This window comes from Periophthalmus magnuspinnatus, chromosome 9 (genome assembly GCF_009829125.3).
Source record: "Periophthalmus magnuspinnatus isolate fPerMag1 chromosome 9, fPerMag1.2.pri, whole genome shotgun sequence".
Taxonomy (NCBI): Eukaryota; Metazoa; Chordata; class Actinopteri; order Gobiiformes; family Gobiidae; genus Periophthalmus; species Periophthalmus magnuspinnatus.
In genome coordinates this window covers 802,325-821,212 of record NC_047134.1, presented here as the reverse complement: position 1 = coordinate 821,212, position 18,888 = coordinate 802,325, and the positions used below count along the sequence as shown (strand labels likewise).

The window sequence follows — 18,888 nt, the reverse complement described above, 5'->3', positions numbered from 1 at the left end:
TCTTTAATACCACACAGAAGTAAATACCTCCTCTTTAATACCCCATACAAGTAAATACTCCTCTTTAATACCCCATAGAAGTAAATACCTCCTCTTTAATACCCCATACAAGTAAATACTCCTCTTTAATACCCCATACAAGTAAATACCTCCTCTTTAATACCCCATACAGGTAAATACCTCCTCTTTAATACCACACAGAAGTAAATACCTCCTCTTTAATACCCCACAGAAGTAAATACCTCCTATTTAATACCCCATACAGGTAAATACCTCCTCTTTAATACCACACAGAAGTAAATACCTCCTCTTTAATACCACACAGAAGTAAATACCTCCTCGTTAATACCCCACAGAAGTAAATACCTCCTCTTTAATACCCCATACAAGTAAATACTCCTCTTTAATACCCCATAGAAGTAAATACCTCCTCTTTAATACCCCACAGAAGTAAATACCTCCTCTTTAATACCCCACAGAAGTAAATACCTCCTCTTTAATACCCCACAGAAGTAAATACCTCCTCTTTAGTACCCCACAGAAGTAAATACCTCCTCTTTAATACCACACAGAAGTAAATACCTCCTCTTTAATACCACACAGAAGTAAATACCTCCTCTTTAATACCCCATACAAGTAAATACTCCTCTTTAATACCCCATAGAAGTAAATACCTCCTCTTTAATACCCCACAGAAGTAAATACCTCCTCTTTAATACCCCATACAAGTAAATACTCCTCTTTAATACCCCATAGAAGTAAATACCTCCTCTTTAATACCCCATACAAGTAAATACTCCTCTTTAATACCCCATACAAGTAAATACCTCCTCTTTAATACCCCATACAAGTAAATACCTCCACTTTAATGCCCCACAGAAGTAAATACCTCCTCTTTAATACCCCGTTGAAGTAAATACCTCCTCTTTAATACCCCATACAAGTAAATACCTCCTCTTCAATACCCCATATAAGTAAATACCTCCTCTTTAATACCCCATACAAGTAAATACCTCCACTTTAATGCCCCACAGAAGTAAATACCTCCTCTTTAATACCCCATACAAGTAAATGCCTCCTCTTTAATACCCCATAGAAGTAAATACCTCCTCTTTAATACCCCATACAAGTAAATACTCCTCTTTAATACCCCATAGAAGTAAATACCTCCTCTTTAATACCCCATAGAAGTAAATACCTCCTCTTTAATACCCCATAGAAGTAAATACCTCCTCTTTAATACCCCATACAAGTAAATACTCCTCTTTAATACCCCGTTGAAGTAAATACCTCCTCTTTAATACCCCATACAAGTAAATACCTCCACTTTAATGCCCCACAGAAGTAAATGCCTCCTCTTTAATACCCCATACAAGTAAATACCTCCTCTTTAATACCCCATACAAGTAAATACCTCCTCTTTAATACCCCACAGAAGTAAATACCTCCTCTTTAATGCCCCACAGAAGTAAATACCTCCTCTTTAATACCCCGTTGAAGTAAATACCTCCTCTTCAATACCCCATATATGTAAATACCTCCTCTTTAATACCCCATACAAGTAAATACCTCCACTTTAATGCCCCACAGAAGTAAATACCTCCTCTTTAATACCCCATACAAGTAAATGCCTCCTCTTTAATACCCCACACAGGTAAATACCTCCTCTTTAATACCACACAGAAGTAAATACCTCCTCTTTAATGCCCCACAGAAGTAAATACCTCCTCTTTAATACCCCATAGAAGTAAATACCTCCTCTTTAATATCCCACAGAAGTAAATACCTCCTCTTTAATGCCCCACAAAAGTAAATACCTCCTCTTTAATACCCCACAGAAGTAAATACCTCCTCTTTAATACCCCACAGAAGTAAATACCTCCTCTTTAATACCCCACAGAAGTAAATACCTCCTCTTTAAGGCTATTAAAAGTGCAGTTTTATAATGTTTTATTTGTTTTGTCTTAGAAATGTATAATAAATTTGTTGATTGTAAATAAGACTTTGCTGTTTTTCTTTTAACCACCAGAGGGCAGCACAGCCCTTTGTCAGTGTCAAGTGTCATGTGGCTCAAAATAGGAATGAGATCAAGATGTTTCACAATTTACAATTATTATTTTTTTATTATTATTTTGGGTTCGGTGGAAATATTTAAAGGGGCCCTATGTTAGTTTTTAGATGGAGGGTCCGAAACTGTGATCTTTATGGAGACGAGCAGGAAACAGCAGCACCAAACCAAGTAATCGTGGGAAAAAAAAACCCTCTGTAACGACTAAATAAATGTATGCCACACTATGAAACATTCTAGTCAAACCTGTTTTCTGATCTGTTCTAATGTCGTTTCCTCGTCACACACAGACAAACTGGAGTTTTGTTTCATTCACATTTAACACACAAACCCTGCAGATTTAGACTGAGTTCTTCTCTCAAACTGAAAACACTCTGTTCCACCTTGTGATGTCATCATGTGGTGATACAGGAAGTGCTCCACTGTGTTTTTAAACTCCACACACCTTCACTAGAATCATTTGGATCATTTCAGTCCTGGAGTTGTCTCTTATCTCGACTGAACTAAAGGTAAAAGGAGCTGTTCACTTGAAAACTCCCACTTGATGACATCACAAGGTGGAACGTCGCATTTTGAGCTTTGTAGATGTAACAGACTAATAATAAAGTGTAACTCAAACATGTGAGAATAAAACAAAACACAAGTCCAGGTCTGTTTTTGAGGAGGAAACAGCTTTAGAACATGACTTACAGCTCACGAGAGTCACTTTTGTGTGATATTGGACCTATAACGACAGAGCTCGCCATAGCAGTGATTTTACTGGTAAACCACCTGACTTCATGTATTAAACACAGGTGTGTTCTTTTTGTATGGAAAAGAAAATAAGGCGGTTATTATCTATAGACCAGTCCATCCTCTCTCACCACCCCCCACCACCAGAGGGGGCTAGCTCTCAGTTACATTTTAAGTCACTTTTTAAAGAAATTGTACTTTTCAGAGTAATTTTCTCGCACCATACTTTTACTCCTGCTTGATTCATATTTTTGTTGAAGTAACAGTACTCTTACTAAAGTAATATTTTGTTCAGTGTAACAGTACTCTGGAGCTTTATGTCGACGATATGAAATAATCTGAAAGTTTGTGTTTCAGTCCTGGTTCAGTCCTGGTTCAGTCCTGGTTTAGTCCAGGTTTAGTCCTCGTTTAGACCTGGTTTACTTCTGGTTTAGTCCTCATTTAGTCCTGGTTTAGTCCTGGTATAGTCCTGGTTTAGTCCTGGTTTAGTCCTGGTTCAGTCCTGGTTCAGTCCTGGTTCAGTCCTGGTTTAGTCCTGGTTTAGTCCTGGTTTAGTCCTGGTTCAGTCCTGGTTTAGTCCTGGTTTAGTCCTGGTTCAGTCCTAGTTTAGTCCTGGTTCAGTCCTGGTTCAGTCCTGGTTCAGTCCTAGTTTAGTCCTGGTTCAGTCCTGGTTCAGTCCTGGTTTAGTCCTGGTTTAGTCCTGGTTCAGTCCTGGTTCAGTCCTGGTTCAGTCCTAGTTTAGTCCTGGTTCAGTCCTGGTTCAGTCCTGGTTTAGTCCTGGTTTAGTCCTGGTTCAGTCCTGGTTCAGTCCTGGTTCAGTCCTAGTTTGCGTTTCTTCCTGTTTCACATCTGATTTAGTTTGTCTCATTTTTATTTCCGTCAGTTGAAAACACCTGATTTTGTTCATTATTTAAAGTTTTGATATTTTCTTTCAAATATTTGATTTGTGACATTAACGTCACAAATCAAATATTTTGTCTCGTCAGTTACTCTTTAAATTACTTTTACTTGAATCGTACTTTCCCCAAATACCTTTTTACTGTTACTTGAGTAATTTCTTGGACCACGACTTTGTACTTCTGCTTGAGTGATATTATTTTTGTCGACTTTACCCGTCTCTGCTCGCCACATCACAGACCTTGTCCCACTTTTGCCACAGTTGGAGCTGGTCACCATGGACAGTATACAGATGTGTGTGATGGTGGTCGCTCTAAACGCCGTGTGTACATTACTTCGGCGTTCTGACAGTTTCCTTTCAGCTCTCTGGGGTCCAATCAGGCCTCTTGTGTTGAAGAATAGAGGCACTTAGCGAGGAGCGGTCCTGGTTTTCCGCTCACAGCAGGTCGCACAGGCCAGAGACAAAACACTTTCTCACATGTTATGATTCTGTGTCACGGCAGAAACACGCAGAGATCCACAGAGGACGAGGAGGCCACATGGAGAAGACGGGGCGCTGGAAAGTCCTGGTTTAGTCCTGGTTTAGTCCTGGTTTAGTCCTGTTTTCGTCCTGTTTTAGTCCTGGTTTATTCTTGGTTTAGTCCTGGTTTAGTCCTGTTTTCGTCCTGGTTTAGTCCTGGTTCAGTCCTGGTTTAGTCCTGTTTTAGTCCTGTTTCAGTCCTGGTTTAGACCTGTTTTAGTCCTGTTTCAGTCCTGGTTTAGACCTGTTTTAGTCCTGGTTTAGACCTGTTTTAGTCCTGTTTCAGTCCTGGTTTAGACCTGTTTTAGTCCTGTTTCAGTCCTGGTTTAGACCTGTTTTAGGGTGACGAGCTCTGTCACACGGGAGGAGCTCAGAGTAGAGCCGCTGCTCCTCTACGTGGAGAGGAGTGGCTGAGGTGGCTCAGACGTCTGTTCATTCCTCTAATGAACCTACTGCACATTGTGTCAAGCTGCTGTGTACAATTTTGTATCATGTTTTTTGTGTATTTATGGATAATTGTTGTGTGGGAGCATGGGTGATGTTGGGTGTGGGCGGAGCCTCGTACAGACTCTTACAGCTAACCTTAACTCCTTAACTGAGCACATTATAGACCAGTATAGCTCGCCTAGAGCTTTTTTTGTTTTGTTTCTTTTTTTTTAGCCATAAAAATCATGTTAATGGAAGTATCAGCCTGTACTTTTGCCTTTTGTCACACAACTACCTTCATTTTACATCTTTATTTTTCCTTTGATGCATCAAGTAAGTCTAATACCAGTTTGAGTAGAAGAAAAGTATAAAAAAAAACTATTAATTTTGAGTAACTTTTATGCAAGCAAGGAATGAAAAAACAAAACAAAAAAACAATCTATATGGCCAGCTCAGAAACACTTTATAATACATATTTAAACAATAATCAAAATTTATGGAAGATATTATGCAGATTGTACTAAGGGTTAGGTTTTTACTGCTCTTTTTTTATTTATTTTTTTATTTTTTTAAAGTCAGCTAAGACATTGATTTTGCCAGGTAATTATTTTTGGGGTTCAAATAGGGATAGATCACTAGATTACTCAAACATGCATGGATGACATCTAGAATCTCTTCAGGCAGGTTTTTGATGAAGAAACATTGTAACGTAGCAGAAAGCTCCAAAAAATTATGCATAATATTGTTTGGAGGAGAAAGAATGCTGAGTTGCATCCAAAGAACACCAGACCTACTGTGAATTATGAGGGTGGAAACATCATGCTTTGGGTCCGTTTTTCTGCAACTGGACCAAATACTTATTTTCCTCCATCATTTGCAAATAAATTCTTAAAAATAAACAGAATATGTCATTTTCTGGATTCTTTCCTCTCATTCTGTCTCTCATAGTTGAAGTGAAACTATGATGAAAATTACAGGCCACTCTTATCTTTTTAAATGGGAGAACTTGCACAGTTGGTGTTTGACTAAATACTCCTTTTGACCCATGATATGCCTGTCACAGGAGTAAAGCTGAGTGATTCCACCTTGCGTCCTCTCCAGTCTATACGTCCTAATGAAAGGTGTGCAGCCGTTACAGCTGTGCAACATGTCTTAGACCTACAAATGTTTAACCCACAGTATGAGTGTTTTTGGAGAACTGTTAAGATGATCTCCAAACCATACAGTTTTCTTGTGGTGAAACTCTAACCTCTGCTGAAAAAGTGCCGTTTCGTACAGGGTGCCTGCAGATGGAAGCTCTCAGGAGGATCGTGGGTCACACAAACACGGCTCTCGCCTTCTGCCCTTCAGTTACAACATCCCAGCTCAATTACATGACTTGTTTTTTTCATGTACTTATGTAGTAATGTAGAGTTTTTGACTTGAAACCAGAGGTGGGTAGTACTCACTTACATTTACTTGAGTATCTTTGTAGGTACTTTTCAGCATTCTCCTACTTGAGTAAAAGTTGTGGTTCCTCTTCCTGCTGTGAGTGAGTCTAAAGTGACTTGAGCTTTATGTAACAATATGAAATGATCTGAACCTTTGTGTTTCTTTGTGTTTCCTTCTATACCTTCCACTAGGATTTCTTTTGCCTAAAATTTGATGTTTGCCTCATTCCCTGAAAAAGCTGCAGTGACTTAAATACTAAATATGAGGGATGACATTGGAATTTGGAATGTTTTGGAGAAATATCTCGAATGGTGCGGAAATGTCATGGATGACAAATAGAATGAAAACAAATAAAATACAGAGGGGGTATTATGCCGCTGGTATGGTCTCCCATGGCAAACAGGCCCAAGGTGGTGGGTCAGAATAAGAGCAGTTTGCAATACCACAGTTACACAGCAAGGACCGTGACCTTGCCCCATATGGCACAGCCGGGCCCCCACCCTGGTGCCAGGCCTGGGGTCGGGGCTCAAACAAGTGCCTGAGCACTGGTCAGGCCTTTCCCCATTAGGCCCAGCTGGGGTCAGTCCGAAAGGACGACGTGGGTCTGCCCTCCCGTGGGCTCAGCACCCGCAGAGGGGTTTGTAAGGGTCAGGTGTGAAGAGGACTGGGCTAGAAATCTAGAGGTAAAAATGGACTCAGACTTGAACTTTAACAGACACATCAAATCAATAACATCTGCAGCTTTTTACATCTAAAAATGTCAAAAATCAAAGGTAAACTGTCAAACCCAGACTTAGAGAGACTTATCCTGCATTTGTGTCCAGTAGATTAGACGACTGTAACGTCCCGCTCACTGGCCTCTCCAAACGAGAGACAGAACAGAACATCCAGAACATCCAGAACATCCAGAACATCCAGAACATCCAGAACACTGCTGCTTGGGTCAGGACTAGAACCAGGAAGTACTTCACACATGTGTCCTGTGCTCAGGTCTAGAACCAGGAAGTACTTCACACATGTGTCCTGTGCTCAGGTCTAGAACCAGGAAGTACTTCACACATGTGTCCTGTGCTCAGGTCTAGAACCAGGAAGTACTTCACACATGTGTCCTGTGGCTCAGGTCTGTGGCTCCTGCGGCTCAGTGACTTTAAAGCAGCTCTGGGTGAACAAGTCTCTCCATGGACCAGCACCAAAGAACATCTCCCACATGTGCCACATGAACCATCTCACACTCTGAGGACTTCAGGGGCCGGCCTCCTGCTGGTCCCAGAGTCAGGACTAAACATGGGGAATCAGCGTTTAAGTTTTCTGCAGCTAAAACCTGGAACAGTTTTCCTGAAGATGTGAGACAGGTCTCTACTTTGACAATGTTTAAATCCAGGCTCAAAACAGTTCCGTTTATCTGTGTATACGACTGAAAGGTTTTTATTCTGCACTCTTCTGTTTTAATAATACTTTTATGATTATTTGTGATTATTTCTGCTTTGATTTGTGCTATTTTAATGTCCTTCTCGTTCTGTAAAGCACTTTGAATTACTTTGTTTATGATTTGTGCTATGCAATTAAACATGCCTTGCCTTGCGGCAGTCGAATATGGGCGTCTCGATGACCCAGTCTAAAGACACAGCATACGGCTGTGGCGAAGTGGAACGTTACCTCTCTGGGGGAAAAGGAGCCTTGGCTTGTGTAGGAGTTTGAGAGGTACCAACTAGATATTATCCGGCTCACCTCCATGCACAGCTTGACCTCTGGTACCCAAGTTCTTGAAAGGGGTTGTACCCTCTAGTTTTCTGGTGTTGCCTGCGGGGAGCTGGTGTGGGCTTATTGCCTCACAGCTCAGCCGCCTCATGTTGGAGTTCACCCTGGTGAATGAGAGGGGTCCCTGCGCCTTCGGGTGGGGGACAGGTCTCTCACTGTTGTGTCGGCCTATGGGCCGAACAGCAGTGCGGAGTACCCGGCCTTCTTGGAGTCCCTGGGAGGGGTACTAGACAGTACATCTACTGGGGACTCTATTGTTCTACTGGGGGACTTCAACGCCCATGTGGGTAATGACAGTGACACCTGGAGAGGGGTGATCGGGAAGAACGGCCTCCCTGATCTGAACCCAAGTGGCACTGTGTGGCAAGGCAGTGGACTGTGTCCCTTGTGGTGTTCCGTGGGGGGTGCTGTGGGAGTATGGGGTCCGGGGCCCTTTGCTAAGGGCTGTCTGGTCCCTGTATGTCCGGCATTGTTTCTCGACTGAGAAAAGGTAGCTTGCCCTCTCCAGATGAGAATTCCTGCCTCAAGTGGAGGAAGTATCTCAGGGTGTTATTCACGAGTGAGGGAAGGATGGAGTGTGAGATTGACAGGCGGATCGGTGCAGCGTCTCCAGTGATGCGACCGCTGTATCAGACTGTTGTCGTAAAGAAGGAGCTGAGTGCAAAGGCAAAGCTCTTGATTTACCGGTCAGTCTACGTCCCTATGCTCACCTATGGTCATAAGGACAAGATCGTGGATACAAGCGTTTGAAATGAGTTTCCTCCTCAGAGTGGCTGGGCACTCCCTTAGAGGTAGGATAAGAAGCTCAGTCACTAGGGAGGAGCCTTGTTCCTCCACGTCGAGAGGAGCAGCTGAGGTGACTCGGGCATCTGTTCTGGATGCCTCCTGGACTCCTCTCTGGAGAGTTTTTCCAGGCACATCCCACCTGGAAGAGGCCCCGGGGAAGACCCACAACACGCTGGAAGGACTATGTCTCTCGGCTGGCCTGGGAACGCCTTGGGATCCTTCAAGAAGAGCAAGAGTAAGTTTGTGTGGAGAGGTAAGTCTGGGCCTCCCTGCTGAAATTGCTGCCTCCAGGACCCGGCCCTGGATAAACAGAAAGAAAATGGATGTATCTTAATCAGACTTGTTCTATTGTCCTCAGTGGTTGTAACCAACCATCATTTTCCAGCAAGATGGTGCCCCACCACATTGGGGTCTGCAAGTTTGTGAGTTGCTCAATCAAACATGTCCAGACCATTGGATTGGAAGGGATGGACCTATTCTGTGCCCACCGTGTTCATCAGATATCACACATCTGGATTTCTTCTTATGGGGCTGTGTTAAAGATTCAGGACATTACTGAACTAATGCAAAATATACACAAACCACTGCAACCATTGATGAGGCTATGCTTCAGTGAACATGAACGCATCAAACATGAGCCACAACATAAAGTAACAGAGAAGTGACTCAAATGCAGAAAAAAAGTGTTGATAAACCAGAAGTAGTTTTGTGCTTAGAGTAGCTTCAGCCACATGTCACAGTGCCACAGACTAAGAGGCTAAAGTGTCCTTCTGCGTCTGTGTATCGCTGCTTTGCAGGAACATCTTGTGCATTTGTTCATCTTTGTAGTTGTGTCTGCTTCTGGAGCTCAGTGTTGCTGTTGCTGTTGGTGATGTTCATGAACAGAAGCATGACGCACATAAACTCTGCTCATTGTTGCGCCGCTGTTGATCAGAGCTGATGCTCCTTTAGCGTCTCTTTCATAGTTGTCCAGGCTTTGGAGAGGACTTTGTCATGCCATTGGGCCTGGACCTGTGTTACACCCAAAGTGGCCTGGGCTGATTGGAAATGCTGACCTCACACCAGCACATCGCCAGGCCCAACCCCCAAGACAGAGGCTGTGGACAGGGAGAGTACAGGCATTATTCGAGAGTAGAAATCTGATCCTTTTAGGTTTAAACCACCTGAGGTCCAGCATTGAAACTGGCAACCCAAATGAGACTCGCGGCTCATTCTGCTTCATGTCCAGTGTCTTTGTAATTAAGAATGAATCAAAATTCAGTAAAAGTCATATTTTATTTGAACATTTGTAGCTCAAATCTGGAGACGCAGGTCATGTTTACAGAATCTAAAACCTTTAAATCCATTTCAGTCTTTTCATTAGATGTTTTGCCGCGTGCAGGTCAAGTGTGATGTGAATGGCTGCTATCATATTTCTCTGGCTTCTCTCAGATCATCTTCTCAGTCAAAAGGTCACAGAGTTTAAGTGACTCATTTTAGGATAACTCAGAGTCAAAACACATGTGGGTAAGTGTTCTCCTTGGTACAGAGTGGGAGGAATAAGATGTGGCTGCTCTTTAGGGTTATTCAAGTGCATGTTTTTTTCTAATTCCCTCTTGGTTTGCTGGGATAGTACCTGTGGTAAACATTTATCATAGTTTCACATCAGTTAAATGGCACTTTGACAACAAAAAGTGAAAAGAAAAAGTTGAAAATGGCAGAAAGTAGTAGCGTTCTAAAGCTTATCCAAAATGCCTAACTCGATTTGTAGCCAAGGAAGGCATTTTCTGACAGCTTAAAAATCATTTAACAAAATAAGTGTTGTCAGATTTAATTTGCAAATTAACAAATGACTGACTCTTGTTCTGGGGGCTCGTCTTGCTTATCTCTATGGAAATGTTGTTCCTTTGGCTATAATACAGAACAGTACAGTGTAAAACTCACATATCTCCATGGAGACGGTCACGACATGTGGTTTTAGCGTTTTATTTTCATGGGATCACGCAGATGACGCACAGCCTCAAGAAAGTTACATAGTGTACCTTTAAATTGCTTGCAGAAAAGATATCGGAAAATAATACACAAGATGATACTTCAGAGACGATCTTCTTGTGGCATTTTGATCTTGTCCCATCTTCTCAAAACGAAACACATTTACGGAATTAAAGGTCCTACATGACCCAAAACTGACACTTATGAGCTATACGCCGTGTTCTAATGTTTCCTCCTCAAAAACAGAGCTGGAGTTGTGTTTTGTTTCATTCACACGTGTTTGAGTCACACTTTATTATTAGTCTGTCACATCTACAAAGATCAAAATGCAACGTTCCACCTTGTGATGTCATCAAGTGGTAGTTTTCAAGTTAACTCCTCCTTTTACCTTTAGTTCAGTCGAGATAAGAGACAACTCCAGGACTGAAATGATCCAAATGATTCTATAAATGAAGGTGTGTGGAGTTTAAAAACACAGTGGAGCACTTCCTGTATCACCACATGATGACATCACAAGGTGGAACAGAGCGTTTTTTTTCAGTTTAAGAGAAGAACTCAGCCTAAATCTGCAGAGTTTGTTTGTGTGAATGAAACAAAACACAACTCCAGGTCTGTTTGTGACGAGGAAACAACATTGTTACATAAAAATAACATAACATTGGCCATTTTTAGTCCTATTTTGATTTCATTTAGTAAAGTTATTCAGAGTAAAAGTGTAATTATAGCTTTAACTTTTTATAATTTGACAAGTAAAACCAAAAAATGCGAAGCTGTCGTTTCCCCCGGGGCTCGCTGCTCGCCGTAGTTTCGGTTCTGGTTTGTTTTCAGCGGGACGTTTTGTCTCTTTGTTGGAGTTTTAAAAATTTATTTCCTGCAGTTTCTACGTATGAAACCATGGAGCGGTACGTGATCTAATACTTTTTATCACTTCATTATCCTGCGCGGCGCTTGGGTTTGTCGTCTGACGGGTTTAAAATCTGGGAATTGAAAGAAAATGTGTTGTTTTGTTGTTGACAGTCGCCGTTTAAGTCTCTTATTTTAACAATGAAGAACATAAAACATGCTAGCCCCTCCCCCTTAGCCAACCCTCTGGGATCGTGACAGTTATTTCCACATGGTTCTCATCCAGCCATGTCTCTGATAGGACAAATGAGTGTCCCAGGCAGTTGCTTCCTTATGGTTCTTATCCAACAAATTGCCTTTAAAAATGCTACACACAGTACCTTTAAATTGCTCGCAGAGACGACATAAAGATGACTGTTCAGGGGCCATGTTCTTGTGGCATTTTGACCTTTGGCCTCAGCGTTTCTGACTGTATGTGTGGTGTTTAGTATAAAGATCATGTGTGAGCTGTCAGACGCACTTAAAGCCGCCGGTGCGCGCTTACGTTTGTGGTTGTGAGACATTGTGCGCCCTGTGGTTGCGCCGTAGTGGCTCTTACATGTGGTGAGAGCGGCCATGTTGTTCCTGCCTCCTGATGAGCTGTAGATCTATGGTGTTTATACATGTGGGTTAGCTGGATGTTACATGTTAGCATGCAGGCGCGTTGTTCTTCGGTCTCATTTCCTGGATAAACGTCAGCCGTGCACACACAGACTCACTGTTTGGACTGTACATGTCTCCTGGGACGCTCAAACCCCCTGGACACGGCTTTTACACAAATAAATGACATGTTTTTTGTGTTAGAGGAGAAACGTTTGTGGTAGATGGTGCGTTTTCTGATGGAGAGTCCACCGCCCGCTCCACGGAGATGGCGTCCAAACTTTTTATGTGTCATGTCACTTCCGGGTCGGGTGATGAGACGTCCCTGTTGACCCGGGACAGGCCCAGATCTGAGCCCTGTGTCCTCTGTCCCAGCAGATTGATCCAAAACCACAGATGTGTCCCATTATTCAAAAAATGACCCCGGTGTCTCTGTTTTTGACTAATCTGATCTAAACCAGGTCTAAACCAGGTCTAAACCAGGACTAAACCAGGACTAAACCAGGACTAAACTAGGACTAAACTAGGACTAAACCAGGACTAAACTAGGACTAAACCAGGACTAAACCAGGACTAAACCAGTACTAAACTACGACTAAACCAGGAGTAAACCAGGACTAAACCAGGACTAAACCAGGTCTAAACCAGGACTAAACCAGGACTAAACTAGGACTAAACCAGGACTAAACTAGGACTAAACCAGGACTAAACTACGACTAAACCAGGAGTAAACCAGGACTAAACCAGGTCTAAACCAGGACTAAACCAGGACTAAACCAGGACTAAACCAGGTCTAAACCAGGACTAAACCAGGACTAATCCAGGACTAAACCAGGACTAAACCAGGACTAATCCAGGACTAAACCAGGACTAAACCAGGACTAAACCAGGTCTAAACCAGGACTAAACCAGGACTAAACCAGGACTAAACCAGGACTAAACCAGGACTAAACCAGGACTAAACTACGACTAAACCAGGACTAAACAAGGTCTAAACCAGGTCTAAACAAGGTCTAAACCAGGACTAAACCAGGACTAAACCAGGTCTAAACCAGGACTAAACCAGGTCTAAACCAGGACTAAACCAGGTCTAAACCAGGTCCAAACCAGGACTAAACCAGGACTAAACCAGGTCTAAACCAGGTCTAAACCAGGACTAAACCAGGACTAAACCAGAACTAAACCAGGACTAAACCAGGTCTAAACCAGGTCCAAACCAGGACTAAACCAGGTCTAAACCAGGTCTAAACCAGGTCTAAACCAGGACTAATCCAGGTCTAAACCAGGACTAAACCAGGACTAAACCAGAACTAAACCAGGACTAAACCAGGACTAAACTACGACTAAACCAAGACTAAACCAGGTCTAAACCAGGTCTAAACCAGGACTAAACCAGGACTAAACCAGGACTAAACTACGACTAAACCAGGACTGACCCAGGACTAAACCAGGACTAAACCAGGACTTAACCAGGACTAAACCAGGACTAAACCAGGACTAAACTAGGACTAAACCAGGACTAAACTACGACTAAACCAGGACTAAACCAGGACTAAACCAGGACTAAACCAGGACTAAACCAGGACTAAACCAGGACTAAACCAGGTCTAAACCAGGACTAAACCAGGACTAATCCAGGACTAAACCAGGACTAAACCAGGACTAATCCAGGACTAAACAAGGTCTAAACCAGGACTAAACCAGGTCTAAACCAGGACTAAACCAGGACTAAACCAGGTCTAAACCAGGACTAAACCAGGACTAAACCAGGACTAAACTACGACTAAACCAGGACTAAACAAGGTCTAAACCAGGACTAAACCAGGTCTAAACAAGGTCTAAACCAGGACTAAACCAGGACTAAACCAGGTCTAAACCAGGACTAAACCAGGTCTAAACCAGGACTAAACCAGGTCTAAACCAGGTCCAAACCAGGACTAAACCAGGACTAAACCAGGTCTAAACCAGGTCTAAACCAGGACTAAACCAGGTCTAAACCAGGACTAAACCAGGTCTAAACCAGGTCCAAACCAGGACTAAACCAGGACTAAACCAGGTCTAAACCAGGTCTAAACCAGGACTAAACCAGGACTAAACTACGACTAAACCAGGACTAAACCAGGTCTAAACCAGGTCTAAACCAGGTCTAAACCAGGACTAATCCAGGTCTAAACCAGGACTAAACCAGGACTAAACCAGAACTAAACCAGGACTAAACCAGGACTAAACTACGACTAAACCAGGACTAAACCAGGTCTAAACCAGGTCTAAACCAGGACTAAACCAGGACTAAACCAGGACTAAACCAGGACTGACCCAGGACTAAACCAGGACTAAACCAGGACTTAACCAGGACTAAACCAGGACTAAACCAGGACTAAACCAGGACTAAACCAGGACTAAACCAGGACTAAACTACGACTAAACCAGGACTGACCCAGGACTAAACCAGGACTAAACCAGGACTAAACCAGGACTAAACCAGGACTAAACCAGGACTAAACCAGGACTAAACTACGACTAAACCAGGACTGACCCAGGACTAAACCAGGACTAAACCAGGACTAAACCAGGACTAAACCAGGACTGACCCAGGACTAAACCAGGACTAAACCAGGACTTAACCAGGACTAAACCAGGACTAAACCAGGACTAAACCAGGACTAAACCAGGACTAAACTACGACTAAACCAGGACTGACCCAGGACTAAACCAGGACTAAACCAGGACTAAACCAGGACTAAACCAGGACTAAACTACGACTAAACCAGGACTGACCCAGGACTAAACCAGGACTTAACCAGGACTAAACCAGGACTAAACCAGGACTAAACCAGGACTAAACCAGGACTAAACCAGGTCTAAACCAGGACTAAACTAGGACTAAACCAGGTCTAAACCAGGACTAAACCAGGACTAAACCAGGACTTTTCGACAGTTGACATAAAAACATCCTGTGACGATGATGATGTTCAGTCTTTGATTCTGACCCGGGACAGTCGTGGCGGTAACTCAATCCCGTGAGGCGTTTGTATGAGGCGTTCAAAGACTCAAATATTGATGTGAAATGTGAGTGCTGCGTGGTGGTGTTTCCTGTCTCTGCTTCACACCTGCGCTACGTCACCCTGTGTGGAGCAGACTGACCGCTCCACCTGTCACCGGGGAACAAAGGGTTTAAACTGTTCACCGACATCACAGTCCTGTAGAGGTTTAGATTATTGGAACGATTTAGGAAAAATATGTACTCGCGATTTCTCTCACTGGCACTGCAATTCGGTTTTAAATGTATGTTTTATCAATAAATACACTTAATAAACACATATATACACCAAAACAAGAATCACATTACAGTACATGTTTGTAGAGGTTTAAGCTGCGAGGTCAACAGCTTTTACACAGAATAAGACCCAGTGGAGACGCAGGGAGGGCATCTGACACAGGGACATTACAGAACATGTTTGTAGAGGTTTAAGCTGCGAGGTCAACAGCTTTTACACAGGTTGAAAAATAATCAAACATGCTCACACATGTAGATTTTATTATTATTATTTTTTTTTTTTTTTTTTTTTTCCTGGGACATCTTAAACTCGGAATATGGTCTATTGTGGTTCACTTGTTGTCATGTCTATGTGCACTTTTGGTTTGTCTGTGTTTCTTTAAATTTCCTGTTTTTGACCTGCCTTAGGACAACGGGTGTAAAGTAGCTATTGTGCTAATTCCGGCATATTTACATTGATGCTATTTGTTGACATGTTGATTAATATGCACTGTCCTAATTAAAATAAATAAATAAATAAAAAAAATAAATAAAAATAAGACCAGTGGAGACGCAGGGAGGGCATCTGACACAGGGACATTACAGAACATGTTTGCAGAGGTTTAAGCTGCGAGGTCAACAGCTTTTACACAGAATAAGACCCAGTGGAGACGCAGGGAGGGCATCTGACACAGGGACATTACAGAACATGTTTGTAGAGGTTTAAGCTGCGAGGTCAACAGCTTTTACACAGAATAAGACCCAGTGGAGACGCAGGGAGGGCATCTGACACAGGGACATTACAGAACATGTTTGTAGAGGTTTAAGCTGTGAGGTCAACAGCTTTTACACAGAATAAGACCCAGTGGAGACGCAGGGAGGGCATCTGACACAGGGACATTACAGAACATGTTTGTGCAGACCTAAATTACAGCATTAGCAGTTTTTATGCAGAATAAGATCAGATGATGCTGATTTTGATTAATCTTACAGCCCTAATTACTGTTTGTTTGTTTGTTTTTTTGTGTTTTTTTTTTGGTTTGGTACAGAACATGACAAAAGACACAACAACAGTGTGAACTAGTTCTGTGTCTCCAGAGCTGAAGTGTTTAAGTTTATTTACTGTTGCCATAGTAATTAGTGTACATATTATGTGAAATCACGTTTTTAGAGCTTTTATAAAGTAAAAAAATAAAAAAAAAATCTTCTATTTACTATTTAAGTTACTGCTTATTTTAGATTATCCAGTTCTGATCAGGTTTTACTCCATAATGAGAGTTGTTTTTTTTTCGTTTTACTCTGTGCATTTTAGCTCCAGATAATTCCATGTTGATAACAGTATTGATCCTGTGACTTGGAGTGGATTTGTTGGATGTTTGTAGTTTTTTTTTAACTTGCCAGTTGAATCTTTTTATGAGAAAAATCCAACACATTTTTGCCGAGTCTCTTGAACTGTAGCCTGGCGTGTTAGCGATCATTCCTCGGTGGACTGCTTTTACATGTTAAAGTCAAATGTTTATGAAAAACGCACGCTGTTGTCCTGGAAACCACTCTTAAATCCCCAAAGACGGCAGCTGCGTTAAACAACTCTTTGCATAACTTTAAACACTGAAAGAAAACCGCGCTAAGGGTCCATCCCCGTGTCCACAGACGCACGCATCATTTAGCATCGCGGACGTCAGGAATATCAAGGGGAGTAGAGACGTTCCCACATGCTAACGCAGCTAACGCGTTCCAGCTGCTCCCCGCGGGCTAATAAACGTTATGGATGTAGCTAGCGAGATGTACATAGCATACGCCGCGGAGACATCACAGTGCATTCTTTCAGAAGTTCAGAGGTGGACACAAAGATGTCAACAGTGGACTTAAAGTGCATTATGTCACTTTTCCAGTTACATAGAATGTTCCACAGTATGGCATTTAGCGATCTATCTCAAGTTTATTCAATGACACGCGTTTTTATTGGTCAAGAATACCTTGAAAACCTGCGTTCTTGCGGTGAATGTGGTCAGCCTCTCCACAGATTTGATCCGTAACTTCTTACGTCTTACTGTATCACCTGCTTGTCTCTGTAGAATTAGAGATGTTTAATGCCATATTGAGGAACATGTTTCATAAGAAATATCGCTCACTGAATGATCACTGTCCCAGGGCAGTAAAGAAAAATGAAGAAGTGCAAAGTAAAGAAAGTTTATTTGTTCAGCACGATGTGAACACAAAGTAATCCAAAGAGTTTTACAGAAAAAGACATTAAAGACGCAATACAACAAATCAAAACTGAAATAATCACAAATAATCATCTTAAAATCTACTTTAAAGAGAGAAAAGTGCAGAATAAACCCCTTTAGGCCACTGTAGAACAGAGTCTGGATTTAAACTTTGTCAAAGTCGAGGCCTGAGTCACATCTACAGGAAGAGAGAAGGTTTAAACTGAACAAAACTCAAACACTGATTCACCTGGTTTAGTCCCGGTTTAGTCCTGGTTTAGTCCTGGTTTAGTCCCAATTTAGTCCCGGTTTAGTCCTGGTGTAGTCCTTGTTTAGTCCCGGTTTAGTCCCGGTTTAGTCCCGGTTCAGTCCCGGTTTAGTCCTGGATTAGTCCCGGTTCAGTCCCGGATTAGTCCTGGTTTAGTCCTGGTTTAGTCCTGGTTCAGTCCTGGTTTAGTCCTGGTTTAGTCCTTGGATAGACTTGTACAGGACGCCACTGTCTCTGTTGCGGCTAAAATAAATATTCTTGTTTTAATACATTAAGTTCAAAGGTCAAATCACAAATAAAAATGACCAGGTTCAACATTTATGAATTTACCTTTTGGATGTTTCCTGGCAAAGTACGACAAAATGAAGTACGACAAAATGAAGTACGACAAAATGAAGTACGACAAAATGAAGTACGACGTGACGAAGTACGACGTAATGAAGTACGACGTAATGAAGTACGACGTGACGAAGTACGACGTAATGAAGTACGACGTAATGAAGTACGACGTGACGAAGTACGACGTAATGAAGTACGATGTAATGAAGTACGACGTGACGAAGTACGACGTAATGAAGTACGACGTAATGAAGTACGACGTAACGAAGTACGGCGTAACGAAGTACAACATAATGAAGTACGACGTAATGAAGTACGACGTGACGAAGTACGACGTGATGAAGTACGATGTAATGAAGTACGACATAATGAAGTACGACGCCTCTGTCTGCGAGTATGACGTAGAATCTGAAAACCAGCAGTAAGTGCACCATAGTCCCGCCCCCGTACCCCCTCTCCCCGCCCCCCGCCGTCTGTAACATCCTTTACTGTCCCGTTCTCACTGCTTTCCTTTTCCCCAGTGGAGCTGAGCTGAGGTGTAAATCCACAGGCCTGTCCCGGGCCCGACTCCCCGGTGTCAGAGGGAGGAGAGGCAGACTTCCTCCATAAACACCTCTCTGGTATGAACGCGAGGAGCCTGAGGCCATACGTCAAAAGAACTTCAGGGGGAAAAAAGTAAACAATGGGTTGAATCCCCCTGACGGCGCCGAAGAATCCCTCAACTTTAAACTGAGCTGGAGACAGGAC

General features: G+C 42.5%; 1 protein-coding gene across 1 annotated transcript; it reads left to right on the top strand.

Moving 5' to 3' along the window:
• Window positions 1-18,164: 18,164 nt before the first annotated feature.
• On the top strand, window positions 18,165-18,566 carry LOC117375660 (putative eggshell protein). The gene has a single exon (XM_033971959.1). It carries the CDS (start codon window positions 18,165-18,167, stop codon window positions 18,564-18,566), a length of 402 nt encoding a protein of 133 aa, XP_033827850.1.
• Window positions 18,567-18,888: the final 322 nt, after the last annotated feature.